Here is a 26892-nt window from a genome sequence, read left to right as displayed (position 1 = left end):
TAGATATAGATATATATATATATATATATATATATATATATATATATATATATATATATATATATATATAAAATACACCATCTGTCCATTTGTCTTTGTTTAGTGTCGTATAGTGACCTCCCACAACGGTCAGTTCTCACCCAACCCCATTTGACCTCTACGCAAAATGACCCGTCCTATACACACCACCAACATCCAGCTCAACACAGCCGTGCAAATCCTAATTAGGACCGCTCGTTCAACCCCACTCCCTGCCGTGATTAACACTGCTCTGTGTGCAGTACAATCCAGAGTGTTCATTTAACTCTGAATATGTACAAACGGACCAATCAGGGTGGACATTAGAGATGCGCGGATCGCGGTTTTAGCCGCTGTTGCCGCAGTTAACCGCGGTTTGGGTGGATTCGGGTCAATCAAATATAATTATTAATTAATATCGGATAAACCGTGGGTGAAATATTGCGGTAAATAAATGAATGACATCTAATATATCTATCCATAAAATAGCTAAATCTCTGCGTGCTTGTGTCTGTGTGAGTGTGTAGAGCAGCCTCTGTGCGATGCGATCACAAAATGCATTGATTTAGCCTATGGAATGTCCATGCGACGTGCGTCTTTTTTCTTTTTTTAAAACCGGTGCTGCGCTGACAGCAGAGCAGTGAGCTCTGTATGTTGGATGCCGCATGTATGCTGGATGCCTGTATGTTGGATGCCGCACAGAGTCTGTCTGTTCAGCGCAGCAGAGCAGTGCGCTCTGTATGCTCAGCGCAGCACCGGTTTTTAAAAAAAAGAAAAAAGACGCACCGATATTCCATAGGCTAAATCAATGCATTTTGTGATCGCATCGCACAACTAATACTAAAACTAACGGGGAATACCAGAAAATAATAATATTTTGACATACGGGAAAAGCGGTTGGTGCGGATGCGGATATTTAAATTGGATATATATATATATACAATATATATAATTATTGCGGTTGGATAACGGGCGGATAATTAATTTGTACATGCGGATTCGGGTGACGTGAGAGGCCATCCGCGCATCTCTAGTGGACATACAGTACAGTACACAGGAAGTGAGCTGGGGAGGCAGAGAGAGAGAGGCAGAGAGAGAAAAACACACAGTATGGTGTCTGTCTGCCCGCTAATCACTGGCCATTAAAATCTCTCTGTGAGTCATGCGCATGGCTGTCGCCTACTGCCACAAAGCATCCACGGCAGCAGGAGCGCAATAATTATGCGTGCGTGATGCATCTTCAGAACTCTACACATGCTGTGATAAACAGCCATTTAAGACGCAGGAAAAGAGTCATGGGAATGAGTGGATCCATGGTTGGTAACCCATTAAAACATGAGGCCCATTCTACAAATGCCATCTAAATCTGTAGTTTTCAAACCTTTTGGTGCCAAGGACCCCAAAAATGATATGTATTAGGCCGCAGAACCCCCAATCTGAAAAGGTTTTGTGCCAAGGAGGTTTTTAAAAAAATCACATTCATTCAACACTTTAACAATTCTTCAAAAATGTTTAAAAAAAAAAAGTTCTGCTATTTTTAGCCAACGCTAAAATCTAAAATTACGCAGATGTTTTCCTGTTTTTAATGGGTTAAAGGGAAATACCACTCATTTTCAACATTGAACTATGTCTTTAATACACCTTATCCACTGGATAATTGATTGAGGACATGTGATCAGTGACATACGCAGAAGGTGTACTTTTGGCTCCGCCCCCTCAGCCATCAATTATCCAGTTCTAGGCAACATAGAAAGGGGGGGAGGGGGACTTTTTTCTTATTTCCAACAGCTCTAAGGTGTATTAAAGACATAGTTCAATGTTGAAAATGAGTGGCATTTCCCTTTAAGTAGTAAAGATACTTGGCACACACACGTGCGCACGCACGCACGCACAGAGGTGTGCTCTGGTAATACTGAGATTTGGTGGCATACTGTAAAAGTCATGTCAAATGCTTCCTCTCTATGGGGCATGTGTGTGTGTGCATGCGTGACGACCAGATAGGAAGTCTCAGACAGGGATGGTGCACTGGGAACGTGTTCAGATTTACAGCATCGTGGACTGTGCAGGTTTTATGTTCAGGGCCTGCCGGGATGTGTTCCACTATTCATGCTTCAACTACTAGCAGGAGAATCTTTCCATGCATTCATTTTTTATCGCATCTCTGGCTTTCATGGATAGAGGGTAAGATGGAACAACAAACAGAGACAGACAGAAGAGAGGCGTGATGAAAGGGCTCGAGCAGGATTCAACAAACACATCATTGTGAGTACATGGCTCATGACCTGGGGGACTCCCTCTTCCTTTTCCCTAAACCCCAACCTTTAACTTCAAAAAACTATGCCTAAATCTAACCTTAATCCCAACCTTTAACTTCACAAAAACTATGCCTAAATCTAACCTTAATCCCAACCTTTAACTTCACAAAAACTATGCCTAAACCTAACCTTAACCCCATCCTTTAACTTCACAAAAACTATGCCTAAACCTAACCTTAACCCCAACCTTTAACTTCACATAAGCTATGCCTACACCTAACCTAAACCCCAACCTTTAACCTCACAAAAACTATGCCTAACACTAACCTTAAACCTATACTTTAACTTCACAAAAACTATGCCTAACCCTAACCTAAACCCCAACCTTTGACTTCACAAACACTATGCCTAACCCTAACCCTACAGTTGAATGCTCTTTTCATGTATTGAAATGTAATAAACTGTACATATCTACAGTAGTAAAAAAAAATGTTCTACTCTCTAAATCCGGGATCTGCATCGCTACCCAAAGATCTGACATGGGTGAGGCTCTAATAGACACTAACGCCATAATAACACTGGCCTATAATTGTCTGATCACCTTCAACTTTGTCACATTTGATTTATTTGACATTAGGTTACATTTTTTTATTTTATTTTATTAGGTCTTTGAGACTACAGTAGGTGGTGAGAGACCACTTAGCATAATTTCAGTGATATTGTTTTTTGTTTATATTTTATTCATTCTTAGTGACCACAAATAGGTGATCCGTTACAGCACTTGTCTCACTTAAAAAAAAACGATTTGACCATTTCTCTTTTCTGCTCCCCATAGCTGGCAATGCCTCATTGCCACCATCCCAACTTTATAGTGGATACTTGTAGTGGAAGGACTTTGGGGGGGGGGGGGGTGTACAATTGTCAATCTATACTGTATATATGCTTCATTTTCTCAGTTGCAGGAAAAATACAATACATACAATCTTTTTCAGGTTTCGACAGGTTAGGAACTACTGTTCATTCAGGCTCAGTCTTGTAACAGTTACATGGGGATCGATGGAAAATCAATTCCAGCACTATATATATACTGTATATATATAAATGCAGGAAGATAGCCCCTAAGTGCCGCCTTTCTTCTCACACACACACACACACACACACACACACACACACACACACACACACACACACACACACACACACACACACACACACACACACACACACACACACACACACACACACACACACACACACAGCATTGGAAACAGACTTCTAGGTACCACAAATGACAACACAAGATGCATCTGGCTCCTGCCATAAATCATAAACCTATAAATATCAGAGCGATATCTGACAATGACTGACAGGTTTGTGACGCCTTAGCCAATTATAGCTGACCAGAGGTCATTCCCTCTTCATTTCTCCATCAGGACAGACCACAGAAGAGCTGACAAACAAACACCTCATCTCCCTGACTAAGACAACATTGATAGCGGAGTCGTTCCACCAAACTGTTTGTGAGAACTCACAAACATCCTTTTAGCTACAGCTGTGCATTCACAGGACGCATTCCCAAGTGAGACAGTTAAGCCGACGCCACCATTTGAGAAGCAATATTTTCCTTTTACCTATTATGTTTAAAGTGCTGAATCATTCGTGTGTGATACTTATACAATAGGTCAGGTTTAAACTTCTTGAATTGCTTATTTCATACAGAAACAGGAGATAACGCGATCCAAAGATTTGCTGCTCCATTCACTTCCCTGTTAAAATATTAGGGAAATATTCTGTATCTCGGCTCCTGTGTTTTATTATGTATTTTTGGCAAAACATGCTATTTTCAACTTGCCGCAACTATGGAACGTTTTACCGCGATCGGATAATTTTCCCCCCCAAATTCTACGAGACCCCTGTGCGTGTAATGATGGGATCATCGTGCGAACAGCAAATGTGCAAAAATAAATCTGGATTGCAATTCAAAAATAGCAAAAATAGCAGATCTACAAGCTCAAAACGAGTCGCAGTGCGACGCGTTTTGATCAGCTATTTTTGCTACTTTTGTGTGACATAAAATGGCAAAAAAAGTAAAAATACGGAGAGACAGTATATCTCTGCTGTCCAGCCAGAAACTGCTAACTCCAAAACGCTCATTGTTCAGGAAACGCAAAAACAAAATATACGTTTTTCAGGAAATGAAGAAAACCTTATATTTTTAAAACAAAGCAACACTGCCTCATCAAAGTTGGTATAGTGACGTTATATATTGTCAGATACTTGCATGTGTCATTATATTATCAACACTTTAACCAAATCGCGGGTAAATCAACACTTTACCCAGCGCAAGTGCAGAGGAGGATTACCCAACGGGCCGACTGGGCCCAGGCCCAGGGGCCCCTGAGCTAGGGGGGCCCCTGAGCTTGAGCCTTTTTTTTTTTTTATAAAAAAAAATGTTAACATATTTTTTTAACAATTTTAACATAAAAAAAACCTATTAATTTCCATTATTAACCGAGATTTAACCGCAAAAATGTCGACCCCTTCGACCCCTTCGCGCGCGCGGGAGGGGGGTGCGTGCACGCGTGCACCCACGGAAGGGGGAGGGGGGGCCTTTTGCGTGTCTCGGCCCAGGGGACCGTTTCTTCCTAATCCGCCTATGCGCAAGTGGAGTTAGCAGTTTCAGACGAGCAGAAATCAAGCTGAAGTGGAGTTAGGTGTCCAAACAACAATAGCTCCACTCGCTGCTAAGGGAGAGGTTTCTGAAGGGTACAAATTCTCAAAAGCTAACAATGGATCTCCAAGCTCACAATGCATCACAACAACGTGTGAATTAATGCCCTGATGCTTCATGCCACTTATTATATAGGCCTACAATAATAAACAGGACTTTAAATATTACAATAACTTCTGCAAAGAGGTAGTAGAATAGCGCGACAGAAATGCTATGAACGCCTTTCTTCTTGTCACATTGCTCTCCTCATTAAACACTTAATAGATTTTAGAAATATAATTACTTGTTTTCATAACATTAGCGTCAGTGCTAAGTTTGATAAACAGGTACACTGCATAGTTTTAACAGACTACGGGGAGCTTGTTTACGTGATCCTCCTCCTCGTTCACTGCGCAACGCGCTCTACTCATGCTGTTGAAAAGCAGCGCTGTAGAGGAGAGGGGGGAGTTGTTTGTTTTTGACGGACAGTTTGAGGATCCAATGGAGTTGGGAGTTTTCGTCAGAGGCGCTTTTTAATACTTTTCATTGGTTCAAATGTTTTGATATTTTACACAGACCTAAAGGGTGTTCAATAGCCTTGATTTATGAAAAAAAAAAAAAAACTGAAAATGGAGTTAGCTGGTCCTGGCTGGACACCGACGATATGCAATGTGGCCCTCTGGAGTGAGTGTGGAAATATAGTGGCCCTCTCCCTCATCAAAGTTACCCACCCCTGACTTAGTTTGTAGCAAATTCAAATTTAGAGATTACTCTGACTTAAAATGTATTTCCTAACACGACGCCCACATTACAGTTGAAGCTCCGAGACCAGATAGCAGCACATCCTCTTCTCCCTCTTCACAGCCAAGGGAGGGGAGCGATAGTTGACATTTTAGGATATGCAAATGAGCTGGGCTCCTTGCCAGCTTAATACCCTAGGTATGAAAATGGAGTTAGCTGGTCCTGGCTGGACACCGACGATATGCAATGTGGCCCTCTGGAGTGAGTGTGGAAATATAGTGGCCCTCTCCCTCATCAAAGTTACCCACCCCTGACTTAGTTTGTAGCAAATTCAAATTTAGAGATTACTCTGACTTAAAATGTATTTCCTAACACGACGCCCACATTACAGTTGAAGCTCCGAGACCAGATAGCAGCACATCCTCTTCTCCCTCTTCACAGCCAAGGGAGGGGAGCGATAGTTGACATTTTAGGATATGCAAATGAGCTGGGCTCCTTGCCAGCTTAATACCCTAGGACTCACTTTTAGTTAATTAGTAGTTCATTCCCTGAGCCCCTCCTCACCAGCATGTCCTTTTCATTAACCCTTTTCTTTAGTGTTTGTTTTTGTGGGATTTCCTTTTATGTACCAAAATAAACCAGCTCACTTCAAAGCTGCCGCCACCCTCGCCACGTTTAAAACCACACTCAAAAGAAACCTACCTTTCCAGTCTCACATTCCCTACCTAATCCAAATCCGCCTTTTCTGTTTTATTTACTTTTTTAACTAATAAAGCTGTTCTTATTTTGTTTCTGTTTTCTGTAAAGCGACTTTGCGTATCTAAAAAAAGGGCTACATAAATTGTATGAATCTATTATTATTATTATTATCTCTAACCACCAACTTCTATCTATTCTGCCACCCTTCTTTTATTCAATGTTCGCTGTAGGCTGATCGTAATTACTATCTTGATACCTAAAATTCACCCGTTAATACACTCTCCTTCTACCTTCTCCTAAATATACATTCTGACAGATGGGTGTCACTTTTACGAGTTGTTAGACGCTGTAGATCTCCCTACGATGTCAGAAATCATATCTGCATGGGAAAATGAGCCGGGGACTCAAATCCCCGACAAGACTTGGGAAGACAGCCTTGAAGAAGTTAATGCTCTAATAACTCTCAAAAAATGTATAAGATATTACCACACATCTCTCCACAATGTGACAAAATGCAATGCGACAAGAGGAACATCTCCATAGTTTTGCTCTCTGCCCAAGGATAGAAAGATATTGGATTAAGATTTATGGAACATTCTCTGATATTCTTGACATCCATATTGAACTTGACTCTATTCTAATTATTCCAGAAATGTTAGATTCCATTTTCTAAGTTAACAAAAGGGCACAGCAGCAACAAGAAGGAGGTTCCCACGTTTAATGAAATGACCAATACTCTTCACCTTGAGGTTCTTCCTAAAAAATAAAGAAACACAGTTTGATTGGGTTCGGCTGCCCCTCGTCCGTTACCTAAAAAGCAACACAGTGGACAGGACGCTATAGCGGCTATGCGTGTGACATCATCGTACCCGAAAGTTATGCGGGAACGTCTACTGAGTGGCAAAAAAACAACGTTCTGGCCTTGACAGCCCCATACATCCAAACAGAAAAGTCCTATCTGATTGTTTTAGACAATATTATACTCACCAAAATGTCAGCTGTACGGAAAGCTTGAATTATCCTCTTTCTATCGCAAAGTTTGTGTTTCATAAAAATCCACCGTAGACATGTGCCACTGTGCTACACTAAATGGAACAGAGCCTTGATTAGAATAATTGGTAACACCTGTGAAGGAAGTGAGGAAGGGGCCCAATTTCTTCCCAATATGGCTGCCTGTGCATAGAGCCAATAAACATGAAAACTGGACTCACTGAAATGGTATGGCCACAGTTTAAACATTACAGTAAATTAAATTCTTCCATTTTTCTACTTTCTCTCATCCGCGTACCCCTGGGGGGGGAAGGGGGGTCGTCACGCTATCCTATGGTAATAGGATAGCCATGTGATGCAAGATAGAGGTATCTGTCTTTGCTCGTCTTCTTTTTTTGAGGTTGAGCTTGTAAGGCTCACTCGTGTGGTTTGGAAGTTGAGTTCTTCCTTGGCGGTCAATTATATGCTTGGCATCAAAGATATGGTGATATTTGATTAACTGATATGATTAACTAAGAATACTTGTCTTCTGTGGTAGAAATATGATGCATTCCTTCTGGTTCTAACTTCTAAACCTCCTGAGGATATCTGGTATTCTGGAATATTTAACCAGTATTTATCTAGAGATAATCTAGAGATCGAGACACTGGCATTGTGCCAAATTAGGCGATCTTCATGCTGGGCGTCGTATCCTTGGTAACAGTACCGCCATTTGAGAAATACAGCTTTAAAGCAGAATTAAAATAAAGCCGGTGCAGAATTGTACGATTATCAGTCACTCACTGGACAGTACACAGCCTGTGGGTGGTGGCAATAACTTGTCTAGTGCTCTTGAATTGCTGCCTCCCCTGAGATGGCAGAGTACAGGGAATGAATGCCTACAGCTTTAATGAACTGTTAAAATGGCTCATGTATTCATGTATTGTACATGGAGGCGGGCGGCCATTAGAGAGAGAGAGAGAGAGAGAGCTTCATTTACATGATTTGCACTCTTAAAGTACTGTAGGCAGGCAGGTGAGCTTGCAGTGTGTTGCTCAAGCACACTTCTAAAGGTCGCATAGCTGTCGATGGACATGCCTGTGACCCGGCTGGTACCAAGTGTTTATGGTGGGCAATGTTGCGGAGGTGGAAAAGGGCTGTTCTGGTGATATGGTTAACATTTGGCTGGAAGGACAGGGTGTGGTCAAGGATGGCTCCAAGGTTACAGACGGGGTGGAAGGAGGGCGTGGAATGGAATGTTAGAGGGAAAAGTTTTGAGTTGAGCGGATGAGAGAGACTGGACTGCATGATGAAGACTTCCGATTTATTACGGCTGAGTTTTAGGAAGTTTGTTTGCATTCCATGTTTTAATATGGGCAGAGTGGGTGGGAGCAGAGATAGTTTTGGAGGGGAGGCAGAGCTGTGTGTCGTCGGCATAGCAATGGAGCTGGAGGCGGCGGCGCTGAAGGATCTGTCAGAAATAGAGCACGTCGAGCCCTGGGCGACACCATGGGTAAGAGGAGCTGTGAATGATTGGCAGAAATTTAGATGAATTGATGTCTGTCGGAATGGAAGGAGAGGGCAGTGTCAGTGATGAGGCATGAGATGAGTGTTTTAAGGGGTTGATGGTATCAAAGGCAGCATTGACATCGAGAAGATGAGGATGTTCTTTCAGCTGGTGTCAGAAAGAAGCAGAAAGTCATTGGTTACTTTGATGAGGGCTGTCTCTGTGCTGTGTGGCATTGCCCATGCAAAACCCCCAAAACAGTGAGCCCACTCAAAGAAAAAAAACAACATGGTAAGGGTGGGGATTAGAGATCTGCAAGCCCGACCCATTGATTAGGGCTGGGGACATTTTTGCAGACCCTTGTCGGGTTGGGGCCCCGGCCGCGCTCGAGCAACCATGGCCGCCCTGATCCGAGCCCATGGATCATTACACGATTTAAGTTAGATATTTCAAGTAGCATAAAACGTGAAAAAAGTGGAGGCACTAAGCTGGCTTTACTAGTAGTGTGCACATGACATGTGGTGCAGACCAGTCCAGTGGTTTGCACGATTACCTCTGAACAAACACACACACACGCACGTGCATGCAGACAGACTAGCCTCTTTCAAAGCCATGCCATAACAACAGGGAGAGAGTACAGAGGAGAAAGAAACAGAGTGAGATGGTGGTGGTGGTGGTGAGTGGTGTTTGAGTAGTGTGAACAAAGAGGTTGTCAGAAGCAGTTAGCTAGCAGCTGCTTGGCCTGGCAGAAGGAGCGTCCATCAACAAAGCAAAGAGGAAATAACATTCCTATCCCCATCATTTCTCACATGGGCCACACTCCTATAGTGCTGTTCTTCAGAAGGGTGCATTTTTCCTTTCACAGTTTCCTCCCCTACTTTGTATGGTTTTTACCGCATGAAGCGCTTTGATCTCTTAATCCATTAAGACCGGGAACGCATCTCTGTCATTTTAGATGTCTTTTTGGCTATTCAAAAATAGCAGATATACAAAAAATCTTGAATCTTTGTTAACATTTTTGAATATGTATTCAAATATTTGCAAAGATTTGAGTTACAAATGTTCGCTTTAAAAATATATTCAAAGGTTTGCACAAAATGTCAATATTTTCCAAAATAATCTACAAGCTCATAGCGTGGCACTCGGTGCCGCACTATGAGCTTGTATATCTGTTATTTTTGAATAGCCAAAGACATCTAAAAATGACACACAGATGCGTCCCCGGTCTTAATGGGTTAATTGATAATGAACATATTATCTCTGTCCGGCAAAAACCTCCCATCTCGATATTTTTACTTTTTGTGTTCTTTCGTAAATGAATGCCCTTTTTGATCATACTACTACAGTGTCACACAAATTGTCAAACGTAGCAGATTTGCGTAGCTTGTAGATCTGATAATTTTCCTACAAGGCAGACTACTACTACAGTATACTGTCCTTGAAAGTAGGAAATTGCCATTGCTATGTACTTCACCAATACTGCAAGTGCAAAACTGCTTCACGATAACAGTGTAGGTGTAATAATTAAAATATATTTTTTTTTCATGTCAAGGACCCCCAAAATCTAAAATGAATTTGCGTGTCACTTCGGAAGTGACCTGTGAACTTGTAGATCTGCTATTTTTGAATAGCCAACTTATAAATGGATGCAGTGGTTAAAAAATACTGTGACGCTGTATTAACACATTTAGCTGGGGACCCCCTGGAACCCCTCCAAGGACCCCTGGGGGTCCCCGGAACCCCACTTTGAGAGAACCACTACTTTAAGTATAACAGGGAGTCTGCTCTGACAGGAACAAACTGAACAAAGTGTTATAATCCCCCTAGAGAACTGAAACAAACTCATTTTATGAAATCCCCCAGTAGTATTTAAACAAAACTCTGCTGCAGCGTCCCAGTTGAACTGAACCAAACACCTGCAGTCTCCCAGCAGCACTAGAAGAAACTCTCCGTACAAACACAAAACTCCATGCACCTCCTAAACCCATTAAGACCGGGAAAGCATCTGTTTTTAACCACTTTCACCATTATTTTTTACTTTGGCTATTCAAAAATAGCAGATCTACAAGCTCATAGCGCGGCACCGAGTGCCGCGCTATGAGCTTGTAGATCTGCAATTTTTTTTTAAACAAATCATGAAAATGTGTCAAATCTTTGAATATATATATATATATTTATAAAGCGAACAAGTTCAAATTGAATGACTTTTAACACATTGGCTGCCAATTATTTCAGATTTTTTGCAGTAGACTGCCAGAGATTTTTCAATGAAAAAACAAAAGTACTCAGGAGCCAAGATACAGAATTTTTAAGTTTTAAGTTAACAAGGAAGTGGATGGGAGTCTAAATCTTCGAAAAAATCATATCTCCTTGGTCTTTGGGTCAAATGTAAAAAAATTAAATAAAAAAATGATTGGGGAGGGGGAGGGGGGTGACGGTCACTGCAGTATGAAACCGGAGAAGCCACCTGTCCTGTCCCTGCCGGAGGCCTGGCCTTGTTTACAACTGGTGAGCCAAAACGGCTCAAGGTTATCAGAGTGCGTGACATGCAGACGCTCTGTGGGGGGGGGGGGGGTCAGGAAGTGGTCACCCGTCACAGTTGACGAGGCGTTTTAGGGGGCACGCCGTGCCGACATCTGTGGCGGCCAGCTTGAGGCCTGTGCCTGTGATATCCACCTCAGGCGGCCATGTACAGTAGATAAGCATAGCTCAAGAAACTATGTTTAAGCAATAGAGTTGTTCTGATACAGATCGGAAAAGCTGCCGATACTGCCTAAAACACTAATATCGGTATCGGCGAGTATACCAGTCAATACCATGCCGATACCACGTAATGTATCACATGATGATATAATTATGTAATTTACAGTAATCAATTATTTTGCACTTTGAACGCTTCAGTTGATGTTGCACAATTGTTTTATATACTCTTACTGTACTATTTACATTATTATTTTACTTTACTATAACTTGTAGCTGAAACCCCCTCAAGGAACCCTGAGAGTCCCTGGACCCCACTTTGAGGACCACTTAATTAAATTACACACTGGTTTCGGAAGGAAAAAAATGTATCGGCACATCTTTATCCAGCAACAACACATTGAATCCACTTGACGTCTGTGACATCACCTGTGACCATCCTCGACAGCAAATCATAAACTAGGGCTCAGCGGGTTACTGCCACAATAAGTGGATTACAGGTATATTGGCAGGCGGTTGCATTGACTGATGTGACATTGGCAGCCTATGAAAAGCATATCCGGGGGGTGGGGGGGGGTTAGAAGACCAAATCTAAACAGATGGCCTACTGATTAATCTTTCATGTAAATCTGCTCAAGGAAAAAGCATGAAGGTCAGTCTAAAGCCAACTCCTAATGGCGCCAAATGATTATATAAGGACAATTGGGTTGTCAAGTTCAAACCACTTTGAACTCAAATCATTGTGAGATCCTGAAAGAGTGACAGTGAGAGAGAGAGCAGAGAGACATGCGTTTGTGAAGGAAGTGATTTTGTGTCGGCCAACTTCAATGAGAGTTTCTCTGACCTTCAGTGAATGTGACCGTTACCGGTGGGACACGGTTAATGTAGAAATAATCTGACGCTGTGCCGCATGACACTGCAAATAACATGACACACACACACACACACACACACACACACAGCTGTTGTTTAAGGGCATGGAGGCATGGGATTGATTGCGAAACCAAACAGGCGTGTCTTTGCATAGTAATGGCAAAGCAAACAGAACGTGTGTGTGTGTGCGTGTGTGTGTGTGTGTGTGTGTGTGTGTGTGTGTGTGTGTGTGTGTGTCATAGTGCTGTATGGCGTCACGCGGCCACCTCCCTGCCTGTCCTGCATGCGCCACGTACCTGGTGTCAACAGGATGACGGAGGTGACGATCAGCGAGCAGATGACCAGAATGACAAGCAGGGCGATCGCTATTCCTTTCCAGTTCCTCTGCGGCGGGTTGCTCCCCACCAGCTCCTACAGGAGGACAGAGAGAGAGACAGAGAGAGAGACAGAGAGAGAGAGAGAGAGAGAGAGAGAGAGATAGAGAGAGAGAGAGAGAGAGAGAGAGAGAGAGAGAGAAAGAAGATAAAAAGTCTGGGTTAGAGAGATTCAGCCATGATCAAGACGTTATTTTGGGAGAGAGCAAGACGACAGATGGAGGACAGAAAAACAACAACATGAAAAACATGATGCGTGGGAAGTCGAGACCTAGACAGAGAGAGAGAGAGCGAGAGAGAGAGAGAGAGAGAGAGAGAGAGAGAGACAGAGACCTAGACAGAGAGAGAGAGACCTAGACAGAGACAGAGAGAGAGAGAGCTACCGAGAGAGAGAGACAGACAGACAGAACAGACAGAACAGACCGTTTGTTCAATAATGTAACCAGGACAGGAAGATGGGAAGAAAAAGTGATAAAAGTGAGGAAGGAAAGGGAAATGATTATACAGAGGTGAGAATAAGAGAGGTGATAAAATAAAAGGTGGGTGGCAGGGTGGGGTGGGGTGGGCCGGTGAGGGGAGCGAGGTGAGGGTCAGTCAAGGACGAACGTGAAGCCAAGTAGCCGCCTGGCTCTCTCAGCTCTCCTCATGGAGACAGCGGGCCGCAGAGGAAGGGAGGAGGAGGAGGGAGAATTCTTAATGAGCCGAGCTTTCGACGCTCCCGTCACGCGTAAACGAGTGTGACAGATATAAAAACGGAGAAGCGACACGTTTGTGAATTGCATGCCTGCCTGATGCCGGCATCAGAAAAGCCCGAAGAGAGAAAAGAAAAAGGAGGAGTGCGAGTTATGATCAACCTTGAGGTGTGTGGCGCTGCTGTGCTGTTGTTGCTGTTGTTTTGGCTGTCGAAACACTCTGAAACACCGTAACTTTAAAGCACTGTTTAATATTATGTTAAGCAGACAAATGAAATTCTAAAGAATGGATGTGGTAGTTTTATTATTTCGCCCCTCTGAGTCACAGCAACCTACAACTCACCTCCCAACATGATGTATTACTGGCAAATTATTGCAAAGAAAGTCTTGTTTTCATTTTTAAGATTGGTAATCTCTTTTATGCATTACAGTTTTTTTTTTATATTTATAGGATTAGTAAAAGAAAAAACGAAAATGATCAAGCTCGCCTTTTGCAGCGAGATTCAAAAAGAAAACACTGTTAAAACCTGAAACATACTTCAATTACGCTACAGTAGATCAGCTATTGTGTGCAACCAAGTATAAAGCAAGGCTTATGAATAACGTTCTATCTTAAGCCCAGGCTGACTCCGCTTGGCTAACACAAACGATAACCAACAGCTGTAACCAAAACCAAAACCATTCGTGAAGAACTAATATGACTTTAATTAGTTTAAATGAAAAGACAAAAAAAGAAGAGAGAAGCGGAGCATGTGTTTGAGACCTGTGGCTGTGCCTCGTAATGAATTGAAGTTCAGAGGCTTTATAATGGAACCAAAATGGCTGATCTGTGAAGTGAACCTTTTAGTGACCTCGGCTCGTTCCCGCAATAATTGAAAAGGAGCCGCAGACATCATTAGCCTGCAGATGAAGAGTGAAACTGGGACTATTTACCAGACCACCTATTAAAAGAAATAATTCATTTGGGATGCGGTTAGGTCGATGTATACTAGGGCTGTCAAGTTTCCTCAGAAATGATATTCAAATATTGGTCTTAAAAATTGGCATTATTATTATTATTTAAAAAAAAATATATATATTTTTTTTTTGACAGAAACACGTTTACGTTAATGTAAACTTTAACATTGCATAATAAGAGTGTGTGTCACTGCCAATGAATACACCTGTGCTGTTTTTTGTTATGTTTTTTAAGCCCATTTTTACCAAACCACATCACAGGTGACGGCAAAAGAAATGAAAGCATGGCTACGAGATGCCAAGCTTTGTTATGCTTGTCATAACTAAAATAAAAATGGTCTTAAGGCCCAAAAGCTTGTCAGTATCATCTTTTTTTAACCACAGAACCTTTCGCGGTGTATTCTAATGCAGTGGTTCTCAACCTTTTCAGGCTGCGACCCCCAAAAAGAATCATATTTGAACTGGGGACCCCCCACCCAGACAAGCACTTGGAATTGTAGAAGTTGAGGCATTACATTAATATAGATCTGCTATCTTGTATTTTTTTGTTTTTTTAGGTACACATTTTCTTCTTTTTTTTTTACATTTTTCACTGTCATCTGGGGACCCCCCCCAACATCATGTGACGACCCCCCTGGGGGTCCCGACCCACAGGTTGAGAACCACTGTTCTAATGAAATGAATGCAATATGACTACGGCATAGGTTATTATTTACTATATATACTTTCATTTTAACTCCAGTCTGTAAATCAAGTGTCCTTGACAGAGCAGTAAATTGAATTGTCATTCAGTGAGAGTATTCGTCCCCTCTTGTCACGCTCAAATTATGCAGATGGCACGCTGCTGATATAACTGCATAATTCTCCTTTTCGATTATGTTGAGCTGACTACATAATGTAGAAAATATATAAGGACATATATCATTTAGTGATTTATCAATAAAAGATGGCAGGCAATGCACTCCCTAAGTGGACTTTACAGGGATAAATATACTACAGACTGTGGGGGAAAGGACTTTTACAATGCACAAGACATCAACTACATCCTTACATAACCAGGGCACTCTCTTTAGCATTCACAGCCTGCACAAGAGCGCGCGCACACACACACACACACACACACACACACACACACACACACACACACACACACACACACACCCACCCCCCCCCCCCCCCCCGCCCCCCCCCCCCCCCACACACACACTTACTTCAAAAATGTATTCATGTCCACATAAAGGAGAGCATACAAGGACACAAATATTAAAGGTACAGTTAAGGTTACATCCACAAACTCATGGCCTATGTCTTCATGATAGAAAAATAATAATAAGTCACTCAGTACTCTATGGCAGGGGTCTTCAACGTTTTCAGGCCAAGGACCCCCTAGCTGAGAGAGAGATGAGGCAGGGACCCCCTCTATATTGTATACAATTGTGTTTCAGATTCAACTTTTTTTGTTTACTTGGTCTGCTCTTTTTTCCCTCTACACCAAACACCTCTTTGCCAAAAATAGCCGAGCGAGGCGTTGTGTGCTTGTAGATCTGCTATTTTTGGCATACTGTAGCAGATCTACAGATCTGCTATGATCTACTAGATCTACAGATCTACTAGATCTGCTATTTTTGGCCAAAGTTCTCCTCAGAAAAGGGATGCTACACTGTATAGGGTTCAAAGTGGTTATGGTATTAAAGAATAATCATATCACACAAAGATTTGGCGGACCCCCTGTAGTAGCTCTGAGGACCCCCTAGCGGTCCCGGACCCCCTGTTGAAGACCCCTGCTCTATGGGTATAAGTACCAGCGTCTCTGCCATATGTGGCGGTTGCCAAATTATAGCAGAGACAGCACAGTAAGTTGCCAGCCTTTTTGGGCATGCCAAGTTGTTGAAACCCTCTGACAATCGGTCTCCTAGGCTGCCAAATATGAAAACTAGGGATGTCCGATATTATCGGCCGCCCGATATTATCGGCCGATATTAGCATAAAAATTGATATCGGGAAAATATCGGTATCGGTTTTTGAAAAAAAAAAATTTTTTTTTTTTTTTTTTTTTTTTTTTTTTGCTTTATAAATAAGTTACAGGAGTTCTTACTGTATATGGTGTGTGTGATATGAAATTTGAGCTTACCCTAATCACAATAATCCCCGCATATATCGGTATCGGTTGATATCGGTATCGGTAATTAAGAGTTGGACAATATCGGTATATCGGTTATCGGTAAAAAAGCCAATATCGGACAACCCTAATGAAAACAAATAGTCTGCACCTATAGCCCAGCTCTGAGATGGCCTTACATGCCTATAACCTTGACCCTAACCCAAAGAAAGAAACTGCAGTAATCCAATTGTGGAAAAAACAATGTTGTCCTCGATCTCCCATCCTGTCCCTAATGAAAATAGTCTGACGCCCCAAACTTTGTCCCCTAACGTGTCGGGATTCGGGAACACAATCTTGACACAAACAAACTAACTTTACAACAAATTTTGTGGGATAGGAGAACGAAGCGTCAGTAATCTGCTGCGCTCATGTTTCCCATATCGATTTAGAGACTCTTCCTCGCCTGCGTCTCCTTGGCTGTGGGGTCCTACGGTAAATCACACAGGTCTCTGAGGTGACAGAGAGCAGGCAGGGCGCACAGTGTCGTAAACTAACATTCCCGGGGAAGCCACTGCTGTGCTGAAGAAACACATTGATAAGAGTAGCAAACGGCGAGACAAAACGAATAATATTAGCAGCCCTGGAATGATTCCGATGGTGTGTGGTACATAAGTTGCTTATTGTCTCCGCCAGGCCGAAAGGCATGGCGAGAGAGTATGTTTTCCACCCCGTCCGTCCGTCCGTCCGTGTGTGTGTGTGTCCGTCCGTCTGTGACCAGCTAATCTCCGGCACCGTTGTCTTGATCGCAGCGAAACTGTGCACACACACTCCCTGGATGCCAATTCAGAACCTTTACCCCACTTTTTTTTCATGGGCCTTTTATAGCGCCACCAGGAGGCCGATTTGTGCAAAACATATTTTTTGACAGTACTCCTACAGATTTTGTCCAAAAATCACGCAAATCGGTACACAGTATCTCTATTGTCATTAAACGAAACGGGTCTTTCAGATTTCTCATATTCCATCCTGATTGGCTAAAAATGTCTTCCAAAGTTTGCAGGAGTGCTCTGTTTTGAACAAAATGCCTCAAATCATGAACACAAAATGCAATTTCCGTGAAATGTTGCACGCTCATTCCCATTAGGCCAAGGAAGAACTACCATTTGAACATTTTCAAATCAGCCTCATGGTGGCGCTATAACAGGCCGATTTGTGTTTTTACCTATAATTGCACCGATCTGTGTAAAACTTTGTATGCACACTCCCTAAAGGTCAAGGAAAAACCTTTGCCCTGCATCTGCCTTTTATAGCGCCACCAGGAGGCCGACTTATATAAGACACATTATTTTATACTACTCCTTCCAATTTTATCCAAATTTCACGCAATTCGGTACACATGATCTCTATAGTCATGTGATCACGACGGATGGGTTTGATTTTTCATATTCCATACTGATTGGCTAAGATTGACATCTAAAGTTTGCATTATTGCCTTGTTTTGAACAACATTCCGCAAATCATGAACGCACCGTCCAATTGTGCTCAAACTTTGCACGCACATTCACACTATGTTGAGGAACAAATGCCACCCTTTTAACATTGGCCTGTTATAGCGCCACCAGCAGGTCTAATTTAGCAAAACCAATGTTTTTAACAAAATGCCTCAAATCATGAATGCTGTCAGGGTCCAATTGTCGTGCAAGGCCTAAGAACAAATGGCACCCTTTCCACATTGGCCTATTATAGCGCCACCAGGAGGCCACAATAGCTTACCTGACCTGGCGGAGACCTGTGCTCCGAGGAGCACTTTTTCTAGTTTATTCTGTGGTGAGTTATGTATACTGGATATCGTTGCTGTCTGGCAGAAACCTCCTATCTCCATATTCTAACTTTTTTTGTTATTTCGTAAAATCACGCTCTACTTGATCATACTACAGCATCACACAAAAGCATCAAAAGTTTTGAGCTTGTAGATCTGCTACTGCTTGTAAATCTGCTACTGAAAAGTAACAGTTTTGGAAATATGAGGTTTCCACCCAACAGAGCCGATATACTGTGTACAGTATATTCTACTGGAGTATTGAAAAAGGAGGGTTGCAGGGAGTCTATACCGGTGGCTCTCAAAGTGGAGCCTGGGGTTCCAAGGCAGGACTGCGGCAAAATCAGGAACAGTTTAAAGCACTACTTCAAAAATAGTGAAAATAGCAGATCTATAAACTCACAACATGTGAACAAGAATGATTATAAGAATGTATAAGAATGAGAAAGAATATCATTCAGATCATAAGTTTCTCTCTTCCCCGCCTACAATATAGACCAGTGGCTCTTAAAGTGGGGTCCAGGGACCCATGGAGGTCTGAAATTCTGAGAGCGCACAAATGTAACTTACGGGTCCATTAACCAAAGGGACCCGTAAGCGTCCATTTGTGTTAATTTGTGTGGTGATGTGCGGTGATGTAAAGTAACGTAAGTGGAAGTACTTAATTTTTTTTAGGATCTCTATACTGTACTCAAGTTTTTTGTTATGTCAAATCGTTATGACAATTGATTCCTCCCCACACGCATTTCTGTGTGTTCTCACTCCTGTTGTATCCTAATGGCTCACCTGCCAGTCCCGCCCAACACTCCACGCTGACAAGTGCCACCCCCCAACCTGTAGGAGTACGTGATATGATCGATATCACCCGCCCACAGAACACAGGCCAATGGTCAGGCAAAGGCAAACACTTTTGGGCACGACACCACCATTCAACCTGAAAGTCTCTTGACCGGGGGCAGAAATAGCAGATTTACAAGCTCACAACGTAAACCAGCACTTTTCACCATTCATCACACACAACAAAGTATATAGAGACGTGTGAAGTGAAGTAGTTATAGTGGTGAAGTGCCTCATTTTTGCACCGTTCTTTCGGTATTTTTCTTGTCCGAGATGGAAAGTACACTTTCCATCATGAAGATGATGTGAGGTGAAGTGAAATGTCCCCCACACACACACCGTGGTGTCCTTTGATGAATTACAAACGGTGGATGTAAGAGCAAAATGGCTGCCGTCTGAAAATGGTCCAGTCTACTACTGCCTCAATGTCAGAGAGGAAGGAATGTGACAAAGGGATTTGTTCTGCTCTCTCCTCAACGTTATCCCGCTGTGTGTGTGTGTGTGTGTGTGTGTGTGTGTGTGTGTGTGTGTGTGTGTGTGTGTGTGTGTGTGTGTGTGTGTGTGTGTGTGTGTGTGTGTGTGTGTGTGTGTGTGTGTGTGCAGATTGGCGTGAGATGGCTTCACATACAACAGTTGGTCTCTGCTCTAAATGTCATGATTAAATATGACGCTTTCTTGGCAAGGTAAGAAAATATTTTACGGTGTGTGTTAAGCGTAGCAGTGTAGCAAAAGATGATTGAGCGAAGGTAAGCGCGCTGCTCCTCTCAAAAGACCAGGCAATTTCATTCCATTTAGCTGGAAAATAGGAATTCAGAGCCAGATGTTCAGTGAGGTATTAAATCTAACAGTATGTTTCCTGGCCAGCAAAGCCATCTCTGGCTGAAGAATGTGGCTGCATTTCATCCATCCTTGCCGTGGTGTTGAGAGGACATGTTATCTTGTGCAATAAAGTATAGCGTGGCATTAATCACTAATATCGTTACTGTCGGGCAGGAACCTATTATGTCCATATTCTAACTTTGTGTTTATAGACCAAGTGTTTGACTGTACTCGTGCCGTTTTGCATTTCTGTCTAATAAAATATTCAATCAATCAATCAAGCTCTATTTCAAAATGGACCAATTCCTTCACTGGACCATCTTGACATTTGAAATGTGGAAATTCCCCCAGTAGAGATAAGGAACACACACATTCTTCTTAACGCACTGAATGCATGCCCTGCTATATACTGTACATAGCAACAAGAACCCCAAAAGGGGTACCCATCCTGAAAGGTATAGTGACAAATAGGGGTTCCCGCCCCAAAATGGGTTAAATCAAGCCCAGTAGGACTGTTCACAAATCTCCAATACCAGTATATGGACAAAAAATGTTATCTAGATCAGAGAGATGCTAGGTTTGACATTTATCTGGCACCTTAATGTCTTTGAAGCACAACATTGTTCTCTTTGCACTTCACTTATGTGACTCAGTACTTGACTTGATTTTGTTGCCTAGAGTTCCTGCTTACTCTGATCTTGCACTTTGTACAGTCACTCGATCTGGATGAGAGTGTCTGCCAAATTGACAGCTGTATTTTGTAAAAGAGAAAAGAGAAAAAGTCTGGCTGGCACCTTTACCTCCTTTTCGTGACCGTGGCTCTGCAATTATAATCAGTCAGGCTAATTAGCTCTACTCTGTGCACCGGAGGTGATCACAGGCAGCTATGGTAAATGAATGGAGAGGGAGAGGCACAGGGAACCAACTGTGTGCCAAGGAGACCAGACATCACAGATATGAGGAACAAAGTAAATACGTCTGGAGAGATTGGAGGAATATGAAGTTTTCAGAAAGGGCCGGAAGAGTTAAAACGTGTGTGTGTGTGTGTGTGTGTGTGTGTGTGTGTGTGTGTGTGTGTGTGTGTGTGTGTGTGTGTGTGTGTGTATAGCAGAATCCTTAGACGGATTAAGGCTCAACCTCTGCTGAGAGACACAAAAACAATATCAATATCAAGGAGGTTTTTCTTAAAGCTGCTCAGCATTGCATCACTGTCATTTTGACACTCAAACAGTACTTTGCGGTTTCTTCTTCTGAGAAGAACACAACTGGTGAACGTGTAAGACTTCTGAAGAGTCTGAAAAAGTGCGAGCTGTCAGGACCACAGGCCCTGCTGCAACCATGCACAGCTTTTCACATTGGGGGCCACCAGTGGGTCAATTTTATTGTATTGTATGTCTTCATATGTCTTGATGAATTGAATACACAGGACCACATTTCATAACATTATTGTGCCAGTTTAACCACCTTCAACCTGGAGTCCCATGACAAGATTTATCTTGTTTATTGCAAATATAGCAGATGTACAAGCTCGCAGTGTGGCACGAAGTGGCATGTGGTGAGCTTGTAGATATTATATTGCAGCTATTATATTGTTATTATTAATATTATTTCGTTTTATTTTTATTAATAATTATTATTATAAGTTTACACCATGGCTGCAAACAGATGGTATGGCTATTTGGGGGTCCTTGGCATGGAACGGAATTTGAATATTCCTTTGGAACCATGAGTTTTGTTAGACAGCCTCAGGTTAGAAATGCCTTCACTAAGGGTGTGTGTGTGTGTGTGTGTGTGTGTGTGTGTGTGTGTGTGTGTGTGTGTGTGTGTGTGTGTGTGTGTGTGTGTGTGTGTGTGTGTGTGTGTGTGTGTGTGTGTGTGTGTGTGTGTGTGTGTGTGCGCGCGCGCGCGCGCGTGCATGCCTGCTTGTGTAGCAACATGTACTTCCCTTAGGGACAAAATGGTAACGAATGATGTCTCCAGAATTAGAAATGGTGAAGAATATCAATTATGCAGATTCCCAACAACAGTAATGCTTTAAAGTGTTCCCAAAAGCAGACGTGCACAATGCGTGTGTGTGTGTGTGTGTGTGTGTGTGTGTGTGTGTGTGTGTGTGTGTGTGTGTGTGTGTGTGTGTGTGTGTGTGTGTGTGTGTGTGTGTGCGCGATCATACATGCTTTCATTGGCTTAATCATGCAAATTCAATTCGCGGACCCAAAAATACCAGATTATCCTTGGGCATGCATCTTAATGCTCCGACAGCAAAATGAGAAGAACTCACATTATTGTAAAACATGTGGTGTAAGGCTGCATAGAGAACGTTGCCAACGGCCATGAGGAAACTAGAGTTGGGCGAGCAACTACTGGCTCCCTATAATGTCATGCAAACCATACATTATGATAAAAAAAGAGAAAATATAAAAACGCCAGAAGGCATTTTAGACGTTCACAGAAGAACAATCTAAATAATGGATCTGAATCCATGTTTGCTGAGGCATAGTGTAGGATTGACACAGTATAGATACAGATGTGATTATATCAGCATGTGTTCCTGAGAAACAATGGATCAATGTGATCGCCTGAGTAACTCCCTCATTGACAGATCACAGTATCTTACACTCACATCGTACCCTTTTCCTTTCAGTTACATTATGGTAACAACAGCGAATAACGGTTGAAAGAAATACTGAAGAAATAAACTGCAGAAAACATAACCCCGAAATGAGGAAAACGAGAAACAGAAACATTTTAACTACAAACAAAACTTGCCAACACTGTGGAAAAATAACTCGCACTAAATGTTAGCTGAGAGCAAAACTTTTAAACGTAGCCTGATCAAAACGAAAAGGAGTTGCAAATCAAACATTAAGGCGTATAACCCAGTTTCAATGACGTGTGACACTGCTATAGGAAAGATTTATGAACAAATTTAAAACTTATCTCCGGCATTTCAACATAAACACAACAAACACAATTGAGGGGAAAGTGAAGTACACGTAATTCTGTTATGAAGTAAAGAGATGAAAACAGTCAATTTGCAACTCCTTCTGCTGTGTTTGGGGTTTAATAACTGACTAGGTACAGTAGCAAGGCAGCTACTGTATAGATGTCATACTGATGATGCCCACTCCACGAAAACGCATGTGACAAAGTACAACATCAGCATTTAGGTTCTCTTACTACGAGTCAGACAGGAGCGATGTCTCACAGGTTACGTGGGCCCCCATTCACACAGAAATATATATGAAGCTAATCCACAAATAGAGGCAGCCTCTTTCAAGCCTCCACAAATCAACTTCATTTCTTCCAAAAAATCTGTATGTCGGGATTAATCGCAAACTGCAAAATCCTCTCCTATTCTTTAAGCAGCGCTGTGTACTGATGGATCTTTTCCCCCCGGAGGCATTTTCCTACTAGCTCAGTTCTGCTTCAATTCAACACATTTTCTTCTAAATGGGACAAGTGTGTTGGAGCAAAGAATAAAACAAAAAGAATACATGCCGCTATAATACACAGTAGAGAAGAAAATGAGACACGTTTAATACATTGAGACACAGTAGATACAATGGGAAAGGGCACAAAATGACCTTAAAAGTAAGTGCACAAAGTGTGCTCAATTGATTGATTGATTGATTGATTGATCAATGGACTGACATCTTTGTTGTCCCCCCCAAGGGGCGATCAAGCCAGTCAAAACTACAAAGTATTGACAAAATAATCGAAATAAATCAATGATGGTGGTGGTTTAACTCATTAAGACCTGGAACGCATCTGTGTCACTTTTTCATTTTTTTTCACTTTGGCTATTCAAAAATAGCAGATATACAAGCTCGTAGATCTGCTATTTTTGAGAAATCGTGAAAATGTGTGCAAATCTTTGAATATATATATATTTTTAAAGCAAACATTTTTAACTAAAATCTTTGCTTCTAAGGGGTCCCTGGAACAAAATATTTTGAGATGGGGGTCGGCGGCCAAATACTGTACATATAATTCTGGGCGTCCTTGACATGAAAAAGTTTGAGAACCACTGATATAGAAACATACGTTTTTTTCAGAATACTGTTGGGATTTAGAAGACATTTGTAGAATCGGCTTCAGGTCTTGTTTTTATAATTCTGGTTCCCAAATCATACTACAGAGAAAGGGACTGACCGGATAACAGAGGAGAAAAACTGGGGGGGAAAAAATCCCAAAAAATGAAAATGATGAATAAAAGTGATACCGTTACTGTACACACATACCTCATTTCACAGGTCAATGAATATCGACTGAATCCTCTTTCTCTTTAAATTCATCATTTTAAGTAACTGTGTTGTTGGTGGTACTGTTATCAGGAACATTTTTCACAGTGAGTGAAGCAATAGAATTGGCTTCAATTACAACCAGCATTACACAATCAACCCAAAGCATGTTGTTGTGCAATGGCCCTGAGCCACTGTGCTCAATAGAAAGAGTAATGAGGATTTTTTTCCTTTGTTTTATTTCACTTAAAAGCCACAGCCAACTGGCCCACACTGATGGCCAATGGCCATGGGATAGCGCGTTTACCACATACAGTAACTGCACCATCCCTGGTTCGAAGAAGACAATTTCCGAGCGGTTCCGCCGACGGGGGTTTTGGCAATGTGCCAAATAGGCTTAAAGATGAAAAATTGTTTTTATCGCATTCCTAAGCCAATAATTTGATGGCCGGGTCATCGGTCAGTATAGGAGACTCAGTAGGAGACTCTTTGAGAAATGAGAAACGTACTGCACGACTGAGTCTCCCGGTCATCTAACTGTTGGCTTAGGAATGAGACATGAAACAAAATATAATCTCCATAAATTCAAGGCTTCATGTGGTGTGTAATTGATAGAAAATAAGTCATTTTTCAGGTGAACTACTCCTTTAACTTCATACATCGCTCCTTTAATTTCATACATCGCTCCTTTAATTTCATACATCGCTCCGTACTCAGGCATCTCATGGGGTGCCGAATGGGCGATCCGAGTTTGCCAGCTCTACTGTGTTGCATGTATTTCCACATCTGAGCGTCCCGTTTCTCTACACTCTCCTGAATAAATCACACACAAAGATAAATAAAAAGGGAGAGATAAGTAAAAATAAATTGAATGAGACATGGCCATGTTAAGAATCCTCTAGTGCCATAACCAATGTCCTCAGCGACATAAGCAACCTGTCACACTTTCATTCATGGCAGGAGGACTAATTTGCGATGGCTCAATGTGTTTTTTTCTCTCCCCACTCTGATTGAATCTGGAGTGAATCTCTTCCGGTCCATTAGAGAGATGCTGGGAGGGTGCCACCGACCGCCGACCAGCCTCTCAGATAAGTCACATCTAAGAAAAATGCCATCTAAGTTGGCATACTCACCAGCCTGCCAAAACGAGTTACTGTGTGAAATGTAAAATACGTTTTTCACACATTTAGAGCATATCCGTGGTCCTAATTTGGACATACCCAACAATAGATATGCAAAAAAAAAAAAAGATTGTGTTTATTCTTATATCATCAAAAGTCCCTAAAAAGACAATCTTAATTACTTCTTGTCAAACTAAAACGTACTGCATGATGACAGACTCTTAAAGATGACGTCCAGAGACAGTGTATTACTCATTTTAAACTTTATCAGCACACTAAAATATGTATCTGAAAACCTTTTAGGTTAGAAATAAGCAACGTAGGCCAATAAAGGCAGAAATGCCCCTAAAATATAAAAAATATAAAGAAAAAGAAATAAGCAAAGTAGTAAACACACTGGCCGTCTCTCTTTCCCTTGGGTAGCGAGCCTCCCCACACACATTTCTGTGTTGTCACTGTTGTAGTATCCTACTGACTCACCTGCCAATGAGGAGCCCCCACCGGGAGGACATAGGGCCTTCGTCCTACTCCTCCCGCACAACACTCCCCGCTGACAGGTGCCGCCCCAGCCCGTAGGAGTACGTGCAATGACCAATATCAACTACCCCGCCCGGTTTCCCTCCCCCGAACACGGGCCAATTGTGTTTGCATAGACGCCTGACAAAGCCGGATGCACCACGGTGGATTCGAACCCTCAACCTCCGTGGTGGTGGTGGGCAGGGACTTTACCACTGCGCCACCCGAGGAGGATGGGACCTTCTGATTGGTTGACACAAAGTTTCAGACTGAAACTTCTAAATAAAATGACCGAAAAGGCCATTTCAACACGACTTTAAACACTTCATACCTGGCATCCCTATGTTGGGCATGCTAAAAATGAATAAAATAAAAAGCACATCAACAGGCTCACAACACATTGTGATATCAAACGTTGCGAGCTTGTAGATCTGCTATTTATGAATAGCCAACATTTAAATGGATAAAGTGGTTAAAATGATTGTGATGCTGTATTAACTACTTAGCTGGGGACTTGTGTCCTGGTCCTAAGGGCTTGGTGCCAAGCGCAGTCATCAGAGACAATAATGCTGACTGCTATCTATTCCTGCACATTAGCACACCCATGGCACTCCTACCTCTTAACCCATTAAGACCGGGGACGCATCTGTGTAGTTTTAAGATTTCTTTGGCTATTAAAAAATAGCAGATCTACAAGCTCATAGTGCGGCACCGAGTGCCGCACTATGAGCTTGTAGATCTGCTATTTTTTGAAAAATCTTGAAATATTTGTGCAAATCTTTGGATATATGTATTTTTAAAGCGAATCATAATGTAACTAAAATCTTTGCTTCTGGGGATTCTACAAATGTGTTCAAAATCCTAACAAAAAACATATTTGCTATAATATCAGTGGTTCTCAAAAATGATATGGCCGTGGACCCCCCCATCTGAAAATATTTAG

General features: G+C 42.1%; 1 protein-coding gene across 1 annotated transcript in view; it reads right to left on the bottom strand.

Annotated features, from left to right (window-relative positions):
* The window catches only part of LOC311038868 (A-type potassium channel modulatory protein DPP6-like), a 137073-nt gene that overhangs the window by 77375 nt on the left and 32806 nt on the right, over positions 1–26892 (bottom strand). Inside the window, exon 2 of the mRNA XM_084048487.1 lies at positions 12769–12883. Coding sequence (XP_083904613.1) covers positions 12769–12883 — 115 coding nt within the window. The remainder of the gene's footprint in view (positions 1–12768; positions 12884–26892) is intronic.

This window comes from Gymnoscopelus microlampas (genome assembly GCF_963454915.1).
Source record: "Gymnoscopelus microlampas genome assembly, chromosome: 22".
In the NCBI taxonomy this organism is placed as follows: domain Eukaryota; kingdom Metazoa; phylum Chordata; class Actinopteri; order Myctophiformes; family Myctophidae; genus Gymnoscopelus; species Gymnoscopelus microlampas.
The sequence above is the reverse complement of the archived record's forward strand: the minus strand, read 5'-3'. Positions and strand labels throughout refer to the sequence as shown.